At 47.2% G+C, this 21959-nt stretch overlaps 2 protein-coding genes across 2 annotated transcripts; one reads left to right on the top strand and one right to left on the bottom strand.

Moving 5' to 3' along the window:
- Window positions 1-243: 243 nt before the first annotated feature.
- Window positions 244-19119, bottom strand: dennd4a (DENN/MADD domain containing 4A). The gene is made up of 29 exons (XM_067234454.1): window positions 19035-19119; window positions 15611-15936; window positions 15087-15333; window positions 14923-14992; window positions 14663-14832; window positions 13808-14046; window positions 13631-13697; window positions 13407-13465; window positions 13136-13280; window positions 12836-13011; window positions 12382-12482; window positions 11806-12027; window positions 11166-11311; window positions 8732-8865; window positions 8185-8317; window positions 7870-8076; window positions 7621-7749; window positions 7310-7454; window positions 6488-6610; window positions 6034-6141; window positions 4804-5699; window positions 4477-4675; window positions 3727-3818; window positions 3451-3626; window positions 2934-3318; window positions 2676-2793; window positions 2348-2510; window positions 2165-2229; window positions 244-1892 (listed from the first exon to the last, which is right to left on the bottom strand). Exons 2-29 carry the CDS (start codon window positions 15919-15921, stop codon window positions 1756-1758), a joined length of 5163 nt encoding a protein of 1720 aa, XP_067090555.1. The 5' UTR covers window positions 15922-15936; window positions 19035-19119; the 3' UTR covers window positions 244-1755.
- Window positions 19120-19664: 545 nt separating this feature from the next.
- On the top strand, window positions 19665-21920 carry snapc5 (small nuclear RNA activating complex, polypeptide 5). The gene is made up of 4 exons (XM_067235218.1): window positions 19665-19861; window positions 20045-20173; window positions 20454-20528; window positions 21262-21920. The coding sequence occupies exons 2-4, from the start codon at window positions 20084-20086 to the stop codon at window positions 21448-21450; spliced, it is 354 nt and encodes a 117-aa protein (XP_067091319.1). The 5' UTR covers window positions 19665-19861; window positions 20045-20083; the 3' UTR covers window positions 21451-21920.
- The last annotated feature ends 39 nt before the right edge of the window (window positions 21921-21959 follow it).

The following is a 21959-nucleotide window of genomic DNA, read 5'->3' as shown; positions in this document are numbered from 1 at the left end:
TGATGACTAATTGTGTACGTGCTTTATGTGAAGCACATTAGTTGAATTGTCTTTTCGTTTTGATTAAGTCAGGTTAACATACTGTCCTCGATGGTCTCATGAGTTTGCCCATAGAGTACTAGTCTAGTGAATGTATGCATCCAGATGTTACAAAAACAGCTCACCCAGCTTAAACATGAAACCATTTTTCCCCCCATTTACACAGGACCAGCCAAAACATATTACTCATTTAATCCACGTTTAATAAGAAGGTTTTTCTTTATAAAATGTAGAAATTAGTTCCAGTGAAAAATTATAAATAATATTTTTTTAAACATTTCTCTAACTGAGTAACAGTGTAAACAACAGGTAAGGACATCACATGACGTTTTGGTCAGTCAAGGGCTACACACATCAACAGAACTGTACTTAAACAGTTAAAGGTGTCAGCAGGTTCTTAGTACAATAACATTGTATGTGTGTGGCTTAGGATAGTGTTAGCTAAACAGGTAAAAAAGAAAAAAGTATTTTCCCTTGGCGTAGACAGGCTGTTGCTACTGTTTTTTGTGTCTGAAAATAGTAAACAAGACACTCAGAGTTCTTCATCCTGCTATACTATAACCTATTCTGTAAATGTAGCAAATAACAGCCAATAATTTGATTTGATTTCCTTGTCTGTGTGACATAATACAGCACAGCTCTTACATTGTTGAACTGTGCCACTGAAACACCGACACTGTACAATCAAGACACTAAGAAACCAACAGACTATCAGACACCATCCTCTTTTATAGATTTATCTATGTGTCAATAAATCAAATGTATTTATGAAAATATTGTGGCAACTGATTTAACTCAAAGCACGCACTATGCATTTCCTGATTCTGCTTTTGGTATGATCGGGCCTGGATGATATAGAAGAAAAAAAAACGTTTCAGTAAAAGGACCAGAAAACAAATCCACCAAAACCTTTTATGTTTTGTTTGCAATCCTTTTTTGGGTCACCATTGGATCACTTTCAGGGTCTGTACAAAAGAAATACACTTCCAATTGAAGCTAGGAAATGTTTCTGAGACACAATGAACCTAATGGGTCGTATGAGCATGTTTAATAATACCTTCCTGAAGATGAAGAATAGAACCATTTTTAAGGTTGCGACAGTGCCATAGTGGTTGTTAGGGTTGTTGTTAGGGCTGGTTTAGCAAGGGTTACAAACCATAAAGAGACCGTAGCATTCTCTGACCACAGCTTAACCTATTTTTTTCATAACTAAAAAGAGTGATTAATGACAAAAGTTTAAGTTAATCTTGGAAAAGTGCTGAGCAAAATATGTACATCTAAAAGCAAGTACCTTCATACTCGACAAATTTCAAAATGGTCACCAGGACCACTGATACACAGAACCACACTGTTGCATTCTACATACCTTCTAACAAATTCATCAGCTACCAGAGATTGATCATAAAAAATATACAATGTACAATGGACTATACAAACATTTACTATAGTTATAATAGTGTAAATACAGGCGATTATCTTAATACTGCACAGGAAAACACAAGCCCTGCCATGGCATACTGTTCTACTATAACAGAGCCACCTTTACAGGCTGTTTGTCGTATATCTACCCAATTGTGCTTCTAAACTCTGGCTCCTATTGGTCCTTGTCAGTCAGGTGGAATGGTCCTGAGTATGATAAAATGCCTGAAGGGAAAGATTTGTGTGCGCGGGAGAAAGGATAGGTGTGTGTGTGTGTGTGTAAGGTCATCAGAGATATCACAGACACAGCTCCCCAAAAGTCCTCCTGCACTCCATGACCCCAGCACCTGGTGGGCGGTCACAGTTGTGAGTCAGTTTGACCTGATTGGCTGTTAGGCGGTCGTAGGCCATCTTGTACTCGCGGTCAAAAGCATCTGCAGCAGGAAGACAAGGCAAGGGTCAATGAGTACTGAGGGTTATTGGGGAAACCTATATCATAGTGTATATTTGGTAACACTTTACATTGAGTGTACATTAACTGCTATGTAAAAGCATTGCAATAGCTATTGTAACAACATGAACTTACATCGGATCTAGTAGTTAGAGGATATAGGGTATGGGTAATAATTAGTGTAATACTGTATGTACGCTACATATCCAAGGACAGATACTAGACAACTGATATTTTTCTCTTGTTTCAACTCACCGATACTAATGTTTTTCTTTCCCAGAGCCACCAGAGCCAGGAACAGGATATCTCTGTACAGACTCCTGTAGGGATCCAGGTCACAGACAAGTTAAAACCACAATCAAAACCTCCTCGCCTACATGACGTCCGTCACGACACACATCCTCCATCACGCTTCTCCCAGTGCCTCCTCCTCCTCACCTCTGCCTTCGGAAGCCCAGTTTGGGCCCCAGCAGCTGGATGATCTGGCTCATGGGCTGGTACACGTCACTCTTCTGGATGCTCCTCACGACAGCCTGCAGGGCCTCCACACTGAAGACCTGGCCCTCCTCGCACGCTCCAGCACGGACCAGGGAACTGGAACCTAGGAGGGGAACAGGACAGCGGCCCCAAAGGTCATACAGTCAGTCCATCCTTTCAGCTGACTTCAGTGGCACTGAACTTTCAGTTCCAAATAATGACAGGTATAGCAAGCTAAGTTAAGGACCCTTCCAATCTTCCGAATGTTTGTTGTAGACTTGGGACTTACATTGTACATTCCACAGGATGTAGCAGGGCTGAACAGGGTCTTTGTGCAGCTTCAGGTTATCCCACATGATCCTCACCAGCACATTTTTGCTGTCCTCAGACGACACACTCTGAAGGGGCTGCAGGGATAAAGGCACAGGCCAATAGAACACAATCTACCATTAGAGCACCTCTATTAAGCTCTATAAAGTAGAGCCTTGTTTCTGCTTAAGCATGAAGACCGGGTAAATGAGCTGAGCGGTTCAGCAGGCCTGCCTACCTGATCTGTATGGTTGAAGTGCTGGGAGGCGAGGAGGAGGGCGGGCAGGTTGCTCGGTAGCTCTAACCTGCGGAAGTACCAGACCAGATTCCAGAAGACAATGGGATGCTGGTCCACAATGCTGGGGGATGTGATGACCTGATCTCCCTCGTTCCCCAGGAGGCTCTCCAGTTCCTTCCACACGACCAAGGGGCTTAGGTAAGGGATCGTCACAGGGGCTGGAGTTGGGGCTGAGGATGAGGCTGGGGCAGGGGCTGAGGCCTGTGAATTTCCAGCCACAATCCCAGCAGAAGCCGTGGGTGTCTGAGGTGTTTCGGTTCCTGTCTCCGGATGACAAGAAGCAGACACATCTTCTTTTTCCAGAAGGTTCTTCTCCTCACTGGTCCTAAAGGAAAAACAAACAGAAGTCTGTGAATGTCACGACCATCCATGGCTGTACTGTCAACATGACATGTGCGGTGTGTGTGCCCGGGCGTGTGTGTGTGCATGTGTGTGTGTGCTCGGGCGTGTGTGTTACCTCCTGAGCGGCCGCAGGTCCTTGATCTCCACGTTGAGGAAGGGCAGGAACGGAGTCCCACAGAAGGGGCAGGTGCTGTTCAGGTTGGAGTCGTCCGCCGTCCAGCCAGCCATGATCTCCTCGTCGTACACCAGACAGTCGCACGTCTTGCAGCAGGAGCAGCTCGACATCAGCACCTACGCGGCACAACAAGACGTCAGTCACCCCGGACGCCGGCACACAGCCCCCACATCTCTGACCTGTTAAGCTTCATGGACATCCTGGCGACAGACTCACCTCCACTGTGTGATTGTGATTGAGGTGGAAGCGGCCGGCGTCTGGGGAGGAGTCTGGAGTTTGAGCAGCTCTGATTGGTGGGACCAAGCCACCTGGTAACAATAGAGGATGACAGGTAAGGACAACAAGGCTGGCTGGGTTCTCTCCTGTGTGATTATATGTGGAAACTGAAGCCAGATGGGGCCTTATATTGGATGATGATGATGATGTGAAAGAGCAGGGCCTATTCCCAAGAGCCTGTAATCACTGGAGTGCTTTGTCTGCACTGTTGTGTGTCTGTGTGGGTGAGAGAGAGAGAGAGAGTGAGAGAAAGAAAGAGCTAGGCATAGGGCCCCAGGCTTGAGAAAGACAGAGAGCTTCCACAAGTCAGCCCCACTGCTGCCTGGCACAGCCTGAACAGTGAACACAGCAAGCTAATCTCCACGCCTCTATATTTAGATCATTATTCTGCTGCGCAACCGTTGGAGAACTGCGATGGAGAGAAAGGTTTGCGGCACTCGAAAATTCCACTCCAACTCAATACAGTTGAATAATTCACATGCGCTCACTAATGACAGTCTTTGTGCTACACACTCAGTGAAGACTGTTTACATTTACATTTAGTCATTTAGCAGACGCTCTTATCCAGAGCGACTTACAGTAAGTACGTTTGCTGTGTTTGCTGACTCATGTCATAGTCGTTACTAAAAACCTGAGGTCATTACACAATCAATGCAATGCGGGATGTGAGGGATTGTTCAGAGCACTTACTGGAGAAGGAGTTGTGGCGGAACACTCTGGAAGGTGTGCCGGGGCTGTCCAGGGTGGACTTTCTGAGGCGGGACGCGCTGCCGTGCTGGGGGGAGGTGAAGCCCTCGGGATCTAGGTAGGCGTCACCCTCCAACAGAGAAGAGCATTCTGGGTCTCCTGAGGTCAGGGAGGACACACTGATCTGGTCGTAGTTCACATCCTGTATAGGAGGGGGGTGTGGGGATGAGAGAGAGGGGGTTACCACAACAACAAACCTTCAGACTAGAGACTGAATCTTCAGTCTACTCTATGTTGGACTGTGTGGTGGGGTGTTCTGTGAGGGCGCACCTGTGTGAGAGATGTCTGGGAGGACAGGCGGCAGTAGAGGCGGCTGGCCTTCTCGGCCACGCCCTTCCCGGCGGAGATGACGCTGCTCTTGAAGATGTCCAGGGTGGGGGTGAGCAGGGAGTCCATGGAGAAGGAGGACGAGGACAGGCTGGGCGACGAGGGGGACACCAGGGAGGACGGGCGCTCCCTGTGCGAGGCCCCCAGGGGGAGCGACGGCGAGGGCCGCAGGCGTTCCCTGGGCTTGGCGACGAGGGGGAGGTGCGTATGCGAGCGTGCCAGCGGGGGGGGCCTGGGGGAGCTGTGCGGGGAGGGGCTGGAGTGGAACAGGGGGCTGGAGGGGCTCTGGAGGTCCATGCTGGGCGCACGGCTGCTCAGGGGGCTGACGGCGTTCATGTACATTTCGATCTCCTCGGCCAGGTCCCTGCGGGCGGCGGGGGCGCGGCTGTCGTCCCCCTCCTGCTCCGTCTCTGCCGCCAGCAGGGACAGAGGGTCGGAGCCGGTCTGGACGCCCGTCCTCGCCACTGGCCCACCGGTGCAGCTCATGCTTCTCTCGATGGACGCCCCGTCAGGCTTCACCACAGCACCGGTGCAGCTCAGGCTTCTCTCCACTGCAGGCTTCTGTCTGTTCCCGCTGCCCTCTGCCTCTCCTAGCTCTGAGGCGGACTTCCTCTGCTCCTCAGCGGTGGGGCTGGCAGTGGTAGTGGTGGGGCTTGTTGCCTCTGCACGGCCTAGTCTGCTGTCTGCAGCTAGGGGGCACTGCTTAGCAGTCCTGGACCTGGGAGCTCCCTGTCCCCCAAACAGGTTCAGGGAGTTGGGCCTCTTCTTTGGTAGGGGTCCACAGGAATCCTTAGAGTCTGTTGGGACCTGCTGAGAAACCATGCCCTCCCTCTCTGGCACTGTGGGTGGAAAACAAGCCAGGCGGTTAGCTGATGCACTAGAAGTAAATACCATAACACAATACTTTCAGCGCAGGTTGGGCACATAAATGTATGATGATGACGGCAATTTTTTCAGCCGTTCAGCACTGCTGTTAAATATAAAACAACAAATTTGAACCATTCGGTTCTTTGAAACCTTACCAAACAGCCATCTAAATATAACTATGTATGGTACCCATGTTGGGAAGACATCTGGCCTCCACAGGGATGATACGCTCTTAACGAGAGAACATTTGTTACATTGTCAATAAATGGTTATTTGATTCCGCTTAGGGGACAAGAGATGACTTACAAGCCTCCTCCTTTTCCTCCGCAGCTGGGGTGCTGCCTCGCTCTCTGCTCCCCAGCCTTTCCTCCTCCTCTTTGGACAGTGAGTCATAGCCTTGGTCTGACTGGCCACCTGAAACACACGCCAGACCGGGTTACTGCAACCGTGAAACCGGGCTTCGCTCGCTCGCTCTCTGCTCTTACTCCTTCTTTCTCGATTAACCTTTGAAATGAGTGGGGTAGGTAGTTCTACCCTCGACTAGGATGAGGGACACTGTGGGAGACTGTGGGAGGGTTAGGGAGAGTGTGGGAGGGTGAGGGAGAGTGTGGGAGGGTGAGGGAGAGTGTGGGAGACTGTGGGAGGGTGTGGGAGACTGTGGGAGGGTGTGGGAGACTGTGGTGGACTCAACTCATCACCGGGAGCGGATGTGACAAGCCGGGGTTGAGATGAAAAGAGGCGGTTGAGTAGGTTCGGCTACCTGTGCTTGAGCCATCATCGCTGGAGTCCATCTTGGTGAAGTCGGTGTCGATGGAGGCTCGCTCAGCTGAGTCGTTAGCGCTGTCCACACTTCCGTGGCTCACCGTGTCCAGATCACTGCAGTCTGAGGAGATCCAACCAAGAGGTCAGCCATGATAGAAGCTGCCTACCACTCACCAGCACTGGCATTCCAAACACAGCAATAAGTCACCCTTTACCAAACAAATAAAAAGGTTCACAAATGTGTGTGTGAGTTCTTGGCTACAGAAGGGCTTGGTGTTTGTATTAGCGAGATACTTGTACATATGTTGTAATGAGGCCTGGGATTACTGAGGGAACAAGGCTGTCACATTAAGAGAGACCTGCCAGCACTTACAGCTGGGGGAGCAAGACATCTGCTCTCATCCTAATTGGCCTCATTCATTAAGAGCTGGTTGGAGCATGAGGGGAGGCCCTGGAAAGGCAAGGGCAGGCTAGAGTAAACAGGAGAGGAGGGCTGGGGGGCTGGGGGGCCTTCCCCGAGGACCCCACCACAGGCTCATGTTACAGCTCATGAAGAGTACCGACAGGAACATGTTGTCTGTGCAGCAACGACACTTAGGGGAGATGGGGTTTCCTTGTGGGGAAAAGTCATGGCCAAGAGAAAAATACTTTTCAAACCCCCAAGGCAAAAAAAAAAAAAAAAAAAAAAAACTGCCTTTGAAGATCTCTACAGTATACCAATGTGCGCGCGGTCCTTCAACACAAACGTCCCCTAACGTCTGCAGAGTGCTGTGTGCGGCAGTACCCGAGGTCAGTCTGTGTGTGGGTGGCGTGTTCTCACCTGAGAGGTGGGGATCTCGGAGCTGGGACTGGGGCTTCCTGCCCACCTGTTTGAACTGGACCACCCCCAGGACCACGTTCCTCAGCTTGCCCCACAGGAAGTAGCCTCCTCTAGTGCTGGAGGGCCATGTGCTCTCCAACACCGCCTGGACGACACAAACGCAAACACGTTTCATCGTGAGAGACGGAAGGGAAGTTGCCCTGGCGTTACCCATTTCAGATCACATAATGTCTGTGTTCGGTCACTGTTCTACAGTTGTACGCATTAATTCAAAAATGACTAAAGGCTAAAGGTAAAACTAGAGCACCTACCTTGTTGTAATAACCATATGTGATGGCGTTGGGGTGAACCCCCGCTTTCTTCATCTCAAAAAGAACCCGTACGGCCAACACAGGCTGCCCGTACTGTCCGCACAGCTGCATCAGCACGCGGTAACACACCTGGCAGGGAGACCCACAGTACGGAAACATCACACACCCACACGCTGCACCTGGGCCAACAATGATCCCGCAGCGCGCAGAGCCCACCGCTCCCGTCCATCTGAGGTCTCTGTTCCCTACCTCGTCAGGGGCCTGCAGCCGGCGCTCCTGCATCCTGCGCAGCACGTCGTAGGCCAGGCGCAGCGCCCGCACCTTGGAGTGGCAGGCGTTGACGTAGGCGGGCAGGCAGATGAACCACAGGCCGTAGCAGTGGCGCAGCAGACACTTGGACCACATCTGGGGCATGGACGAGTAGGTCTTGGCCATCCGCTGGGCTGATTTGATCTCCTGGGGAAAAAAAGGCCCAAGCGATGGGTGGGTGAGTGACGGCCTGGGGGCTGACGGCGAGAGCTGTGAAGGCGGGGGGGGGGGGGGGGGGGGGGGTGAGGTTCTGACCTGTTTGGAGCGTCTGAAGATGGCCGTGGGGCTGGCGGGGCTGCCGTGCCGGGAGGCTGCGTTCATGGTGGGGGGGTCAGGCCCCTCCAGGGGGTCTAGCAGCTCAAGCCTCAACACGGGGAAGCCGACATAGCTGCACAAAGACAGACACACTCAGCTCGGGGCGGCGCAAAGATCCGACCCACTTGCAATCCCACGCAAACCCGAGCGCAGCCGTCGCATGCAAAAACGACTTGGCTTTGACTGCAAAGGGAGCCGGAGAACTGAAAAAGGATCTGAAGTGGATGTGTTCCAGCTCTAAATCCTCCCACAGTCCTACAACAACAGGAAGAAAATCCTCCCAACAATGGAGGCCAATTCAGCCGGGCCTCTCCCTGTGTTGTGCTCCGGGCTGCCCGGGGCACTGCAACGCTCTCTGTGACTCACTGAGCGTAGGCGGTTGGGAAACGTGGGTGTGTGTTTGTGCACGTGGGCGTTCACTCGCACGGAGAAACGCGTGCTCCGGCCAAGCCGGGACACGGGTTCCGTTTTTCCAGGTCAGCCGTACCTATAGCACAGAGGGTGCTCCTGTCCGGGGGGCGGGGGGGGCAGCTCCGGGGGGTTGATGTAGACCGTGTGTTCGCTGCGGTGGGACTCGTCCAGCTCAATGAGTCTGCTGTCCTCTGGCCGCTCGCTGTCCATCTGGGGGGGAAGGGGGGGAAACAGACACTCGTCATCGACCAGGCCTCTGTTCATTGTCTGCCCTGAACACAATGGCGATAGAGGCTGGGTCGGGAGGCTGGAGCTCTCTGCTGCGGGCTGGTCTGGGAGCAGCAGCTAGAGACCCATCTCAGACCGCAAGATAGGGCTTGACGAGGACAACTCGATGCGCAACACAAGTTGACGCACAGCGGGATTGTTTCTTAAGATCCGTTACTGCGATGCCAAGTAGGATTGATCGACTGAGTCCTTCCCTGCCCCTCCCCCGCCCAAAGACTAAATGAATCTAACTGCACTGACCTGGAGATAATTCCTTAATGCCGTGTCGCTCCGGGGACATAAGACCATTACAGAAAAAGGGAACTAGCTCGAGCTCTGGACTGCCACTCTCCCATTATCTAACAAACCCTCGGTCTCTGAGTCACTGGTCTGGAGATAGATGCTACCCTCATTACTTCAGAAGCAATCAAGGCCCTCACCTCCACTGAGAGCAGCTCAGGGTGAAGAATGTTCCACTTACGTTAGTCAACCCGTTAGACTACCCAGACCTGAACTGTTGCCTAATACTATCAGGTCCCTCCTTTAATAAGAAACAGGTGTGTCACATGGTGACACAAACAACTGCTATAATGGTGTGGCTCCATTTCAACGTTTCTCACTGCTACAGAGTCGGATGTGATTGAATGTTTTCCAAGTCACTGGCTGGATGATTCAGTCAACTGACTCCCTTGACCTCCGTGAGACTGTGTTGCTTTTAGATTTCAGGATGCATGTTGCGCCTCTCTGTCTCTTCAGTCCGGGTCTCTTTTGATGAAAGTCTCTCCCCATCCTCGTCCTCATTAGTCTACTGCCGCCCTCTAGCACTGAGGTCGGGTCTTGGGGTTGGGAACTGAAACAACATCCGCTTTCAACAAGCCCCGTAGACACAATGAGACAGAGGACAGTTCATTCGGGATCTCCAGCACACTTTCACACAGTCATAGACTGTAATTAGGGTGTCACTGACACAATAATAATATGTATTATCTTTCACAGTATAGTCAGTCTCACATATTTTATCTATTTTTGAAGAAATTATTCATATTATTCAATTTTGGATTTTTATGAGGTGAGGCAGAATTTAAAAGGCTTTCCGGCACTTCAAAATCATGTCTGCCTCTCGGTCTACTGGAAAGAGTTATGTCTACCCCTTCTAGTCTTTTAATGGCCCTTGATTCAATAACGCACACTAAGATCGCTAACCCACAGTGACAGCTAATGCTCACTCTAGCCTGCAAGAGCTTTCATGTTCTCTCAGTTTCACCATCTCATGGCTTATTCATGGACCACGTCCCACAATAGCTGGCTTCCACTGAAGTGAGTCACTTCAGTGGAAGGGAGACTTCCCAAGGAGGGAGAAACTGATTTTTGACAACCGCCCAACCTAATGACTAACGACTTCACAGATGCTTAACACAGCAATGTAGCAATTAATGTAGCAATTCTTCACATTGACAACATTTTCATAATGTGTACATTGCTATGCACATAATGCAGATATAAGATACTTTATCATGTAACAATGGAGCTTTTAACATTATCAATATTCTTTATACTTTATATGTCCGTTCATGTGTACTCGAGAAATGCAAATCCTAGCTTGTCATATCCACAATCCCAGAACAAAATTGGAACTAAGCTGTCTAGCAGGTATCAGGTGAGATAGCAGGATATCAAGAGTGAAGGATGCAGATATGAGAGCAATGGGGAAGGAGAGAAAGAGAGAAAAGCAAGCAAGGGGTTTACTTAGAGAAAAAACGGGTTCTGTTTAACAGCTCAGGAAGAAGTGAGAGTACCCACTTAACCCTTGTGTTATCTTCGGGTCATTCTGACCCATCAGTCATTGTGACCCACCATTGTATTGCGACAACTTTACCGCATACAAAAACAAAGTGAAGCATTTTCTTTTAACCGTCGGGCTGTCTCAGACCCCCTACATTGCGAAGGTTAAAAGAAAATTATTTTTATTTGTTTTTGTATTGGGTAAAATTGGGTAAACACAACGATGGTTCGTTATGAACCTTTGGGTCATGTGACCCGAAGGCAGCACAAGGGTTAAGGGTTGCTGCAAAGCATTTACAAAATCCCCATGTGATTCATGTTAGTCTAGCCAAGGTGTCTGAATAACAAATCGGATGATGTAGCAATATTTTCTCTGAAGTGATGTGGGTTAGGGTTAGGCTAACCCTAACTCCCATCTTTAGGAGACTTTACAAGAGGCATGGGAGGGGAGCGCAGCGTACCTTGTCTACACACTCGTCGAAGAAAGCCAGACTGGCGTCTTTATCACTGACGAAGGAACACTCCTCGATGAAGCGGATAAACATCTGAGTCTTCATCATGAAGGAGTAGAACTTCTGATGGGATCGGTCTCTGCTCTTCAGGAATCCTGGGAAGAAAAGCACACAGGCTTACGTTATGTAAAGCGTGAGAGATACAGTGAGGTGAGACGGGTGAGAGAAGCGTCAGGGAGAGGAACGCGTCGGTCCTGGTTGGCTAGGCTTCCCAGAACTCCGCCATCCATCATTCGCTTTGTGTAGACGGGGGGTCAAGGTACAGATGTTAGCAGATACACAACCACACTGCAGCATGTCAAGGGCAGCATAAGTGAGAAACATGTACTCGGATTACGTAAGAGCACTCCCGAGATTTGCTCTGAGATGGCTATTAATCATGGTCGTATGTCATGCCGCCCAGGCCTAATTCCAGCTGGATCTTAAAAAGAGATCGCCACGCTCATTTCAGGTTTGATTCACGACTCTGAAGGTATGGTTCCAGAGCTCTGAACACGGACCTGCTGCATGGCTAAATCCCCAAGACCAGGAACAACAACAACAACAACAACATGTTGTCAGGACAGTACATTCCCTGGTCGAGGCCTACCTTGTAGATCAAAGAGCGAGCTGGCGTCTGTGGTCTTCTCCGAGGGGGCCTGGGTGATGGGGAGCAGGTAGGAGCGGTAGCCCCTCAAGATGGCCGCCATGAAGCGCAGGAAGGCCTCCTGGATCTCCAGCTCCAGAGTGTGCAGGCTCTTTCCGTTGCTGAGCTCCCTGTCAGTCATAACTTGGTCCTCCGCGTGGCCATCCTCACGGTTCAGCTGGCCAACTACACACACACACACACACACGTTCACATGTCAACTACAGTAAGTCTGGGATTCAAGCCCATCTCACACATAAATCCCACACACTTATAAACCTCTTAACTACATTTAGTTAGACTAAGCCTGTTTGTGACACAAAGCCTTCTAACATGCACCACACACCAAAAGACAACATTCAAATAGAATGTCTGAATCACCCCAAAACAAATAAACCACAGTTACTCAAGTGATAGACCCCATGTCTAATTATGGCACAAAAAAATAAATAATCTGAGGTAAAGGCCAATCTTGAATCATTTAAAACCAAAGGTTGAAAGGATTACGGCATGCAAAATAAATATCTGTTTGACACTCACCATCAACCAGCTGCTGATAGAGTTTACCAAGAGTGTTGAGGAGATGCTTGCAGGCCCTCCTGGGAAGGATCTTCCACGTCATGGCCCTTTTGTCGTCTTTGCTGAGAACAGAACACATGTTCATCATTATAGGGAGGAAGATTTTACAGACAACATGGGTGAGAGAGAGAGAGAGAGTGAGTGTGGAAAGAGTCAGGCCAATCTCTGGTCAGTGTAGCCATCTACAGCACACATGTGGGGGAGGAATGCTAAACCTGGAATGAAATGAAAGGAGGTCCTCATTCTGTTATCTCTACCGTGATTTAAGAGGGGTTTGTGATGATATAAAGACACTGACAACCTCAAACAGCACTGGAATGGCCTTATCTTGAGAAGGGTATGAGGTAAGGGTTTTTGGTTGGAGATGAGAAGATGTGGATGGTCGAGGTCAGAGTAAAGGTTGGAGGTCGCTCACTAGGAGATGGTGTTGGTGTCCAAGTCAACGCAGCTGATGTCAGCCGGGGGCACGTAGAGGTCGAAGTAGCGCGAGTCCAAGCCCACAATGAAGGGACAGGGGGCACTAAGCACGTCTGCCAGGGCCAGTGGGCACAGGGGGATGTAGGGGCACGGCCAGTGGAAGGGGAAGATCATCTGGAAGGAACAAGAGGAGGAAACACTCAATAAGAAGATTCCCCAGACTTGGGGACCCAGGTGGCACTGAGGACGCTAATCTGCTGCGACTCTCCGGTCCAGCTAAGGAGACAGGGATGCTCACCGACACCAGGGCCTCGGTGACGCTGGTCAGCACGGCCGGGCGCAGGGAGTGGACCAGGATTTTGTGCTCTGTGACTGCCAGCACCAGCAAGGTGGCTGCGTTTTTAGGACCCAGGTTCATCAGCAGGGTGGAGAGGCTACCACCGCTGTCACACATAGAATCACCCAAACAGTTAGATAACTACTGTAACTAACTAGTGTATATAGAGTGCAGAAGGACATGTATGCATCTCTGTGGTTCTTAGCTGGCAAAACAGACGGTCCTGCAGTACCTGAGGGGTAGAGGAGAGGAGACCGGCTGGCTCAGCATCAGGCTATCGTGTGGAGACAGCTGTAAAGGGCACATAAACAAACGCTAGGTCACATACAACCCTGTTCAAATACAGCCCTGGTAGGGCTCCATGACCTATCAGTTCCAAAAGCCACTTACAACCGAAAGCAAACCACGAGAGAAACCTATGCCAGCACACTGTTGGGACCCCAAAGTAGAGCTCACCTGAACTAGGATGCGGGGTCTCTGTGAGGAGGGAAATGGGACTTTGTACATGAAGTGAGAAATGTGCCTGTGGACAGAGAACAAAACTGTGAGACTGCTTGGAATAGATGGAAGGCTTCATCCGACCGACATGTGGTGACTTACAAAGGCTTTGTAAACACTATCGAGAGCACTCACTTCTCGATAGGCAGAGCATGTGGTCCAGAGATGGAGTAGCGGTAGAGGAAGGTGAGAAAGCTCCTGAAGGAGTCGAAGAAGGGCCAGTGAGACAGCAGGCAGATGCTCTTGTTGGTGTGAACAGTCTTGGTATCCTCTGGCCGGAGTTCTGTGCTTGGGAGACCCAGCTGAGAGCGCTGTCTCTCTGTCAGGCTCTCCTCTGGGTAGGGCTCGTAGAACTGGATGGCAGCTCCATACACCTGAACATGATAGGCACACACATAAACAGACACAGAATATAAGATGACCCAGAATTTGAATACACGTATCGCATATGCAGAAATCACGTTGGCTACTCTTTAAAAAAAACTGAAAGGGGAAATCAAATATTTTATTGAGGAAAAAAGCGATTTTGTGGCAACAAATTACTGTAGTTTTCTTTTTTATCAAGCCAGAGCATAAAACATATTCTCAGATTTTTTAAGTCATCACACCTAAATAAAGAAAACCTAGCAGGTTTTATGCTGCCAGAGAACAGCCTGGAAAAAAAGTTCAATGAGGTGAGCTGGGTGCACTGATGAGGACAATGTTCTGGATTTGTAAAGTAGTCCAGGACAACCCATTATTGATTGGCAAATTTCCTTTCATGAAGCTTTGGTTTTGTGGACAAGAGTGCTCGGAAGTTGTTTGTGCAGTTCCTTCAGTGTACGATTTTCAGACAATTGTCTATTAATTGTAACATTTAGTATTCACCTGAGTATTTCAAGATTTATCATGTCTGTCTCATATTTCTATAGACGTAACAGCGGGCTCGACATCAAAGCAGTCCAGCAGGTTGACCGTGTGTGTATTTAGGTCTGGAAGGTGGTCTTTTACCTTTTCTCCAGAGGCTCCAGTCAGGACGAATGTGGAAAAAACAGGCAGGGAGTGTTTGGTGTGGGCTGGCCAGCACTCCATGGTCGCCCCCATGGGCAGACAGAACAAAGGCACGGGCTCAGGCAGGGGGAATGACTCATAATCCTCCTCAGGGTATCTACATAGCAGACCTACACAGAAATAAACATTACAAACAATCATGAATCTTTAGTGACCTTTAGAGACTCTTCTGTTATACAGCAAAAAGAACATAACTTTACCTGCTTTGTATGCAATCGTGTTGGTTTTAGCTACAGACTTCTTGTAACACAGGTAGACAGAGGACCCCCACTGAAAATGTCACATGGATCAAGCAATTAGATAAAAATGGGGAAAAGATCTTTGCATGGTGTACATGATGTTATGGATTTTAGTAATATCTCACCATGCTGCTGTTGAGGTTCTTGTCCACCTTGCAGAAAGTGTGAGGGGGCGTCTCCCCTTTGCCCGGAACGATGACACAAACATCTGTGACGGCCAATGAGGTGTGTGGCTGGCTCTGGGAGACACGGCGGTAGGTGATGTAGATGCGCTGGGAGGAGGAGTTGCTTATGTTTGCCGGGCGACCAGAGGGCGTGGTCTGAACGATGTGACAGCCAGACTTCAGTTTCTCCTTCCACTCATACAGAACTCTGAAAGGGACGCATTGAAACACTACTGTGACATTGTCGTCATGGCAAAGGTAGTGAGGGGCAACTGTAGACAAAAAGTGGAGACTGCGCTATTCTATGATCTAGGAAGAGACTGGAGATTCATTAAACTTACATTACAAACAAATTTCCCCTAGTGGGATAAATACAAATGGACTTGACTTGACTTAAAAAGGTAAAGCGACGCTATTGAAGAGTCTAAGGGGGAGGGATAACAGCTGCTTGGTGAGAGAGGGGTCAGTGACAGGAGATTACTCACCCGAGATCAGTGAGAGGTGGCTTATCTTTGCCTCTCTTGTAGCAGAGGAAGATCTGTGGGCCTCTGAGACTGGCTCCGTTCAGCTCTGCCGAGAGCCCGGAGGGGGTGACATCCACACAGGTATAGCCCTGGGGCACCTCCTCCCCCATGGAGCGAATCACTACAGCCACATCAGTGATGGGAGCTTTGGGCTTGGCAGACCTGTGGCAGGCATCGTCAAAGTGGAGCTCCTCTTCCAGGGGCTTCGATGAATCTGTGAGGCCAGCAACCACAAAGTAGTCTGCAACCCGAGGTCCTTTGTCCTCCATCATGTCCCCATTCCCACACTGAGGCCAGGAAGAAACAGGGAAAGGAATACAAATATTTTGTATTTAGGTCATTCATTTCTGTCAGTGGGTTAGGGTTATAATTTGAGTTTGAGACACAGTCCATAAGTCGAATACACACACTGTACATAAACACAGGGGCAGAGAGCATCTGGAAACAGTTATGCATTCCTTTCCTGGAAGCAACCGCATCATATATCAGCAAAAATGTCGGCAGTGCCGAGGATGTACATGCCATGACAGAATATCTGAAGTGAAACACATCCCTTCTTAAGAAGGTTGAAGAACATGACAACGGCCAGGAGTAATACAAGTCCCAAGACAGGTCTGTATGTCAAAGCTTTGACAATACTGTGAATGATCGAGTAGTGAGGGACTGAAGGAAGCTATGTTCATGATGATATCACATAGCCAAGCGCTCGGGGAGTGCTCCATACCAGGGTAACTAATTGTGCTTGGGCTAAAGGGCCTGCTTTATCTGCCTCAACAGCTCCTCTGCCCTCTCTGCTGCTGATAAACAGGCGGCAGGCTTCACTTCCCCAAAGGATGCTATGAACTTAGCATCTAGCAAGTCCCTTCTCGGTGCTGGACATGTCACTACTTGGCAGTCGGGCAGGAATGCAGACAGGCAAGCAGGCAGGTTCTCTGTCCACATCTTAAGTTCTTATCTTTCATTAGACTTAAGTCTGATGGCTTTCTGTGGTATTCCCTAATGTGCCAGAGTCATGCGACTAAGTCCTAAGCACTGCTTACAGGCTTAGAAATGAAACTGACCCACAAGAGGAGAACCTGGATATAGCGGGGGAATTCCACGCACTGGGCCGAGTCTACTGCTTTGCCACACGACACACTGAGCTTAGAGGTCTAAACAGTCCACATCATGCTGTTAGACTGGAAAGATTCAATCTAAGAGTCATATTACTGAAATCCACACTCCATTAAATGTGTATGAGAGGGGCGGCAATCAAAATATAAACCAAGGGTAAAATTCATACTGTGGCATCTGTGCTAATAAATGTATTATAATGTTGTACATGTTCTAAGTTATTTTATTAATATGCTAAAGAACAAATTACTTATTCACATGATACATCATTTATGTAAATTATTCAACAAAACCTCCACAATGGGACCATTTCATTATAAATCTGTCCCTATGAAAAATAACACAGTTTAACACAGACTACAGACAGATAACTGAGCACCTGCTGCATTGATGATTTAAATGAAAATAAGAGATCTACCCCCATACACACCTTCATTTTAAATTATATAAATGCTGCTAAATATACAGCTGCGAGGATAGCAGATGTGTCACATAATACATGACAGATTTAGGATTAAATATAGAACTAATCTCCTGTTCCAACTACCACATCATCCTCTGCCTCCTCCCCCTGAATACATTTACATTTAGTCATTTAGCAGACGCTCTTATCCAGAGCGACTTACAGTAAGTACAAGTAGGCAAGTAGGGTGAAGTGCCTTGCCCACGGACACAACGTCAGTTGGCATGACCGGGAATCGAACTGGCAACCTTCGGATTACTAGCCCGATTCCCTCACCGCTCAGCCACCTGACTCCCCTCTGAATAGCGAACAGAGACCTCAGAATCATTACTAATCCTCACCATAGCAATCATTTTTTCAGACCGGAAATCAAACCATCCTTTCCTCATTTGCTGAACAGGAGAGAACAATTATTTTAAAGATGCTGTTTCAATCTTTGAACAAAAATAAAATAAATACTACTCTGTTTTATCAGAAGACATGCAGCACAGCGTATCTAGAGAGAAGATTAAATACATTTAAAAAATCAAGTTGTTAAAAACAATATAACGTATGATAAAAAAAAACCTGTACTTCCATTTACAATGAAACTGCTAGCATTACATTACACAGTGAAAGCATAACACGTCACTGGATCAGCGTAAAGAGGAACTCTTGGAGAGATCAACGCATTTATCAGTCAGACTTTCAACATCAAAGTAGTAAAGATCAGGCTCAAGACAACGGATATCCTCCCACGACCTGCTTACAAAAGCAAATTGCCTGCATTACATGACAACCAGAGTATCCCTTTGGTTGTTAGGAAAGAGGAACTCCTTGTGTGGTTGTCAAGAAGACAGAAATATCCAGGAAATATTTCCCAATAGTGACGCATGAATGTCCTATTTTTTATATTTACCACTAATGCGTCACATAACAATGTCAAAACTGTTTTCCCCTCTCTGTACACCATCAAGAGAACGAGCATTTCAAATGAGCTGAGGACTAAGGTAAAAAAAAAGGTATTTCTTGATGTTCGAGAAGAGTAGGTCCTACTCTTCCTTATCAAATAATGGGACATGTATGTGTATGTGTATGGGAGGCAGCTGTCCAAAAACAGTGGAATTCAGAATGACAGAAAGTGGCCTAAACAAACATATGAAGTTGTGGGTTTAGGGCTGTAGTAACAACCAGTGACACCAGCCTGTCAAGCTCTTCATTAGGAGGGCTCTTGTTAACAGCAGGAGGCCAGGGAGAATAGACAGACTGCTCTGGGAGGAAACACCACAACATTTCACTTGGGCTAGCATCTGTTCCCCCTTAGCCCGTCAGCCTCGTTCCACTCCCTCAACAATGGTAACACGTTCCAAATGCTTTTGGTGACCAATGAATTATTGTGGAGAAAACTGTAAAAATGTTATCTTGTCTAGGCTGTTCCCACTGACGATAAGCTACATTTAGGTTGTTGGTGGCAATCTATACAACATGCATTTCGCATGTTCAGGTCATATAAAATTGAAATGTGTCTGAAAAAGAAGCAATTGAATAACAATGCCTCAAATCATATTTTCGAAATATTCCCACTGGACAGGGATGGAGAGGCTCGCTCCCGAGGTATCCTCAAGCCTGATAACATCAACCTCAGTGTAAACATTACGGCCACGGATGGTTTGTCAAATGCCGAACAATTTAACTCGAATACTCCAAAAAACAAGTCCAACATGCACTGATGCACTTAATCGAGCAAAAGCTCGTAGCTTTATGTATAAACAAATCGTATATACAAATAATGGTCTAATATAGATACAAATTACAAATAATTGTACTCACATCGGGATCACACAATAATAATTGTCCAATCAATAGGCCGTAGGTGGGCAAAAAATGTCGCAGCAATGTATATAAATGTGAAGTTTTATTCTCCTTCAGTAGCTGTAGAAATATTAATATAGCAAAAACACGTCTATCACGGTCGGTAGGCTACACATCGCTTAAGAACGCTGCTTTATGGAGACCAAATTCACGTGACCGCGCATACTACGTCATTGGTGACACTGCCTCACGCTCATCATCATTTGATGCACCTTGACAGATCCATATTCTAAATTCCCAATAATACTTTTATTTGTTTTCGGGTTTTCTAATCCTGTGAACTGGGTAGATAGTTCATCAAATATTAAACAGGGATGTACGACTTGACAAAAACAGGACTGGAAAGTAGCCTATCATTATTGACACGGCCATAATATTACCAAAGCGGAAACTCTTCAATGCAATTTTACCAATTAATTGCAAATGATACATAGGCATACCACATAAGCTTCGGATGCATTATTGTCCCTCGGTGTGTCCATCCCAAAGCACTCCATAGCCACTAACGCTAGATGGCGAAAGTGGGCTCCGGTGTGGTATGAGCGAGAAAAGAACAGGAACAGGAAGCGACCCACGTGAATTCGGCTTGTTGTGTTTGAGAAAGGGAGAGCAGGGAAGGACTACTTATCATAAAGCTAGCAAGCTAGCTAAGTCAGTTGCTAGAAATGATCATGCCAAGCCTGTAGCTTTACAAAATATTACGTGGCTACTTTATCAGCTTTATGTTGCATAGCAGTTCCTGCACAGTGGATATATCCAAGAATACAAGCCAGCTAGCCGCTACGGTGAGGCATTTCATGTCTAACGGCTAGATAGCTATCAGATTGAGGGTTGTCAACAGACCGTTATAAAGCTTGTCAGCCGCGCGGTAGTCTATTACCGTTGGGTTAGCATAGCCTAGTACAATCGGCGCAAGTTAATTTCTGTGGAGGTACTTGCTACTAACTTTGTCTACTTGTGTGTCCCAGATTCAAGGAATGATCTGAAGGAGCCATCAGACAGTAACCATGCACAGTCGTTTGCAGGAGCTAAAAAAGGAAGAGGAGACTCTTCTGAAAATCAAAGTCATGCTGCAAGATCAGCTCAACCGGCTGAAAGTGAGTCCGTGTGTGTTGTAGAGTTTACTGGGTTGGATGTTTGGAGCTCGTCATGTATGCTAATCTTAGAATCATTAATTAACTCAGTGGTTCTCAATCCTGGACCTCGGGCCCCCCTGCCCTGCATGTTTTAGACGTTTCCCTGAGCTTGATAATGACCCATTTATTTGAATCAGGTGTGTTGGAGCAGAGAAATATCTAAAATATGCAGGCTAGGGGGGCATAAGGACCAGGATTGAGAACCACTGAATTAACTGACGTTTTTGTTGTTGTGTTTTAGTTTGAAGAAGGGGCGTTAAAATCCATCATCAATTCCCAGATAGAGGAAGGACATTCTGAACCTGCTACTCCTGAGGTATCCCATTTTTTGAGTAATTTTCAAAATAGTCAACTAGTAGAAATAACAAAATGCATAGATTTCCTATCCTACACTTCTGAGATGGATGTAGTTAGATTATGTAATGAAAATGAATTAAGCAGCGATAGCACAGGGTTATTTAATTTACATTTATTCATTTAGCAGATGCTTTTATCCATTGCGGGTAGCCAAAACATGAAGCACATATTGTGAACAACCAAAATTAGTGCCAAAGGGAAGAACCACAAGAGCATGTAGTTAAACAAGTTACAATTAAACAACATGAATCGCTATAAGTGCAAGTGTACCTGTAGAAAAGCAAGCAACAGTAAAAAAAAATATTTCAACAATTTAAATCAGTTACCACTAACCAACAAGAGCAGCAAGGCTCTAAGCAAGAGTCATTGTGATCCTTGAGGAAACTAACATGGGTTCATTTCAGCACATGGTTACCTCACCTGTTACCTCACCTGTTACTACCTGTTATTCAGTATGGTGGTCTTCTTTGCTTCAAACACCTTGTTTATGCATGGGTCGAGTTAGAGTTGTATAGTAACTTGTATTTCCTTTATTCTGAGGCTTTTTGTATCTCCTAACTTGCCACACAAAATGTAGTTTTTTTTGCTGCGACTGTCAGCTCTATAGCTCACTGGGTCGGTTGGTTGGTCCACAAACCAACCAGCTGTTGCGGATTTGCACTTGTTAATATGAGTATATATTTTGCTTACAGGTTCCAGTTAACCCGGATGATGAAAATCAAATCAACCAGACCAAACTCCTCCTCAGTGCACCTGTGGATTATAATATGGAGGAAGAGGAGGAGGAGGAGGAGGAAGAAGAGGAGGAAGATGATGAAAATGAGCTTGAAGTAGTGCCTGAGGAAGACGAGGAGGAGGAGGAAGAGGAGGATTATTACTGAGATTCCAATTGCACTGTCAGTAGTCCAAGGAGTTCAGATATCTACAACACTGAAGTGTGTAAATGGACAGTTGGTTCTTTTTTACTTGTTTTGATTCCTTTGTTAGTAAGTTTATTATTTATTGGAGTGGACTTAATAGTGTTGAGATCAGCTACACAACAAACTGGAAGAGAGTTCTTCCTTGCATACTGTATGTCAATACCTGTCATTTGTACTGGTCATCATAGAGTTGTTGTTTGTAGTCACCTGTTCAGTGTCACTGGCATGGAGCATTCCAATTTGTTAGGTGCTTCTTATAAGCATTGATGTTGCACATCTATGGACTAAAGACAATTGTTCCCAAGCCTCAAGGTTCTAATGGAATGTGTGTATGGCTGGGCCATATAAGATGATCGAAATGACTACAGTTCTGTACATGTTATTAGGGTTATTCATGAGCACAAAATAAAGAACTCAGTACATAAAAATATTGATGGATGTACCTATAAGAATTATTGTGTTGCAAATCA

The sequence above is a fragment of the Osmerus mordax genome, chromosome 4 (assembly GCF_038355195.1).
Source record: "Osmerus mordax isolate fOsmMor3 chromosome 4, fOsmMor3.pri, whole genome shotgun sequence".
Classification (NCBI taxonomy): Eukaryota; Metazoa; Chordata; class Actinopteri; order Osmeriformes; family Osmeridae; genus Osmerus; species Osmerus mordax.
The sequence above is the reverse complement of the archived record's forward strand: the minus strand, read 5'-3'. Positions and strand labels throughout refer to the sequence as shown.

Bases quoted from the DNA above. Each gene is read 5' to 3' on its own strand.
- snapc5 (XM_067235218.1), top strand. From the start codon at position 20,084: ATGCACAGTCGTTTGCAGGAGCTAAAAAAGGAAGAGGAGACTCTTCTG. The intron at 20,174-20,453 runs GTGAGTCCGTGT...GTTGTGTTTTAG, and splicing joins ATCAGCTCAACCGGCTGAAA to TTTGAAGAAGGGGCGTTAAA. The intron at 20,529-21,261 runs GTATCCCATTTT...TTTTGCTTACAG, and splicing joins CTGAACCTGCTACTCCTGAG to GTTCCAGTTAACCCGGATGA.
- dennd4a (XM_067234454.1), bottom strand. From the start codon at position 15,921: ATGATGGAGGACAAAGGACCTCGGGTTGCAGACTACTTTGTGGTTGCT. The intron at 13,698-13,807 runs GTGAGTGCTCTC...CTCTGTCCACAG, and splicing joins CATGCTCTGCCTATCGAGAA to GCACATTTCTCACTTCATGT. The intron at 2,230-2,347 runs GTGAGGAGGAGG...GGATCCCTACAG, and splicing joins CTGGGCTTCCGAAGGCAGAG to GAGTCTGTACAGAGATATCC.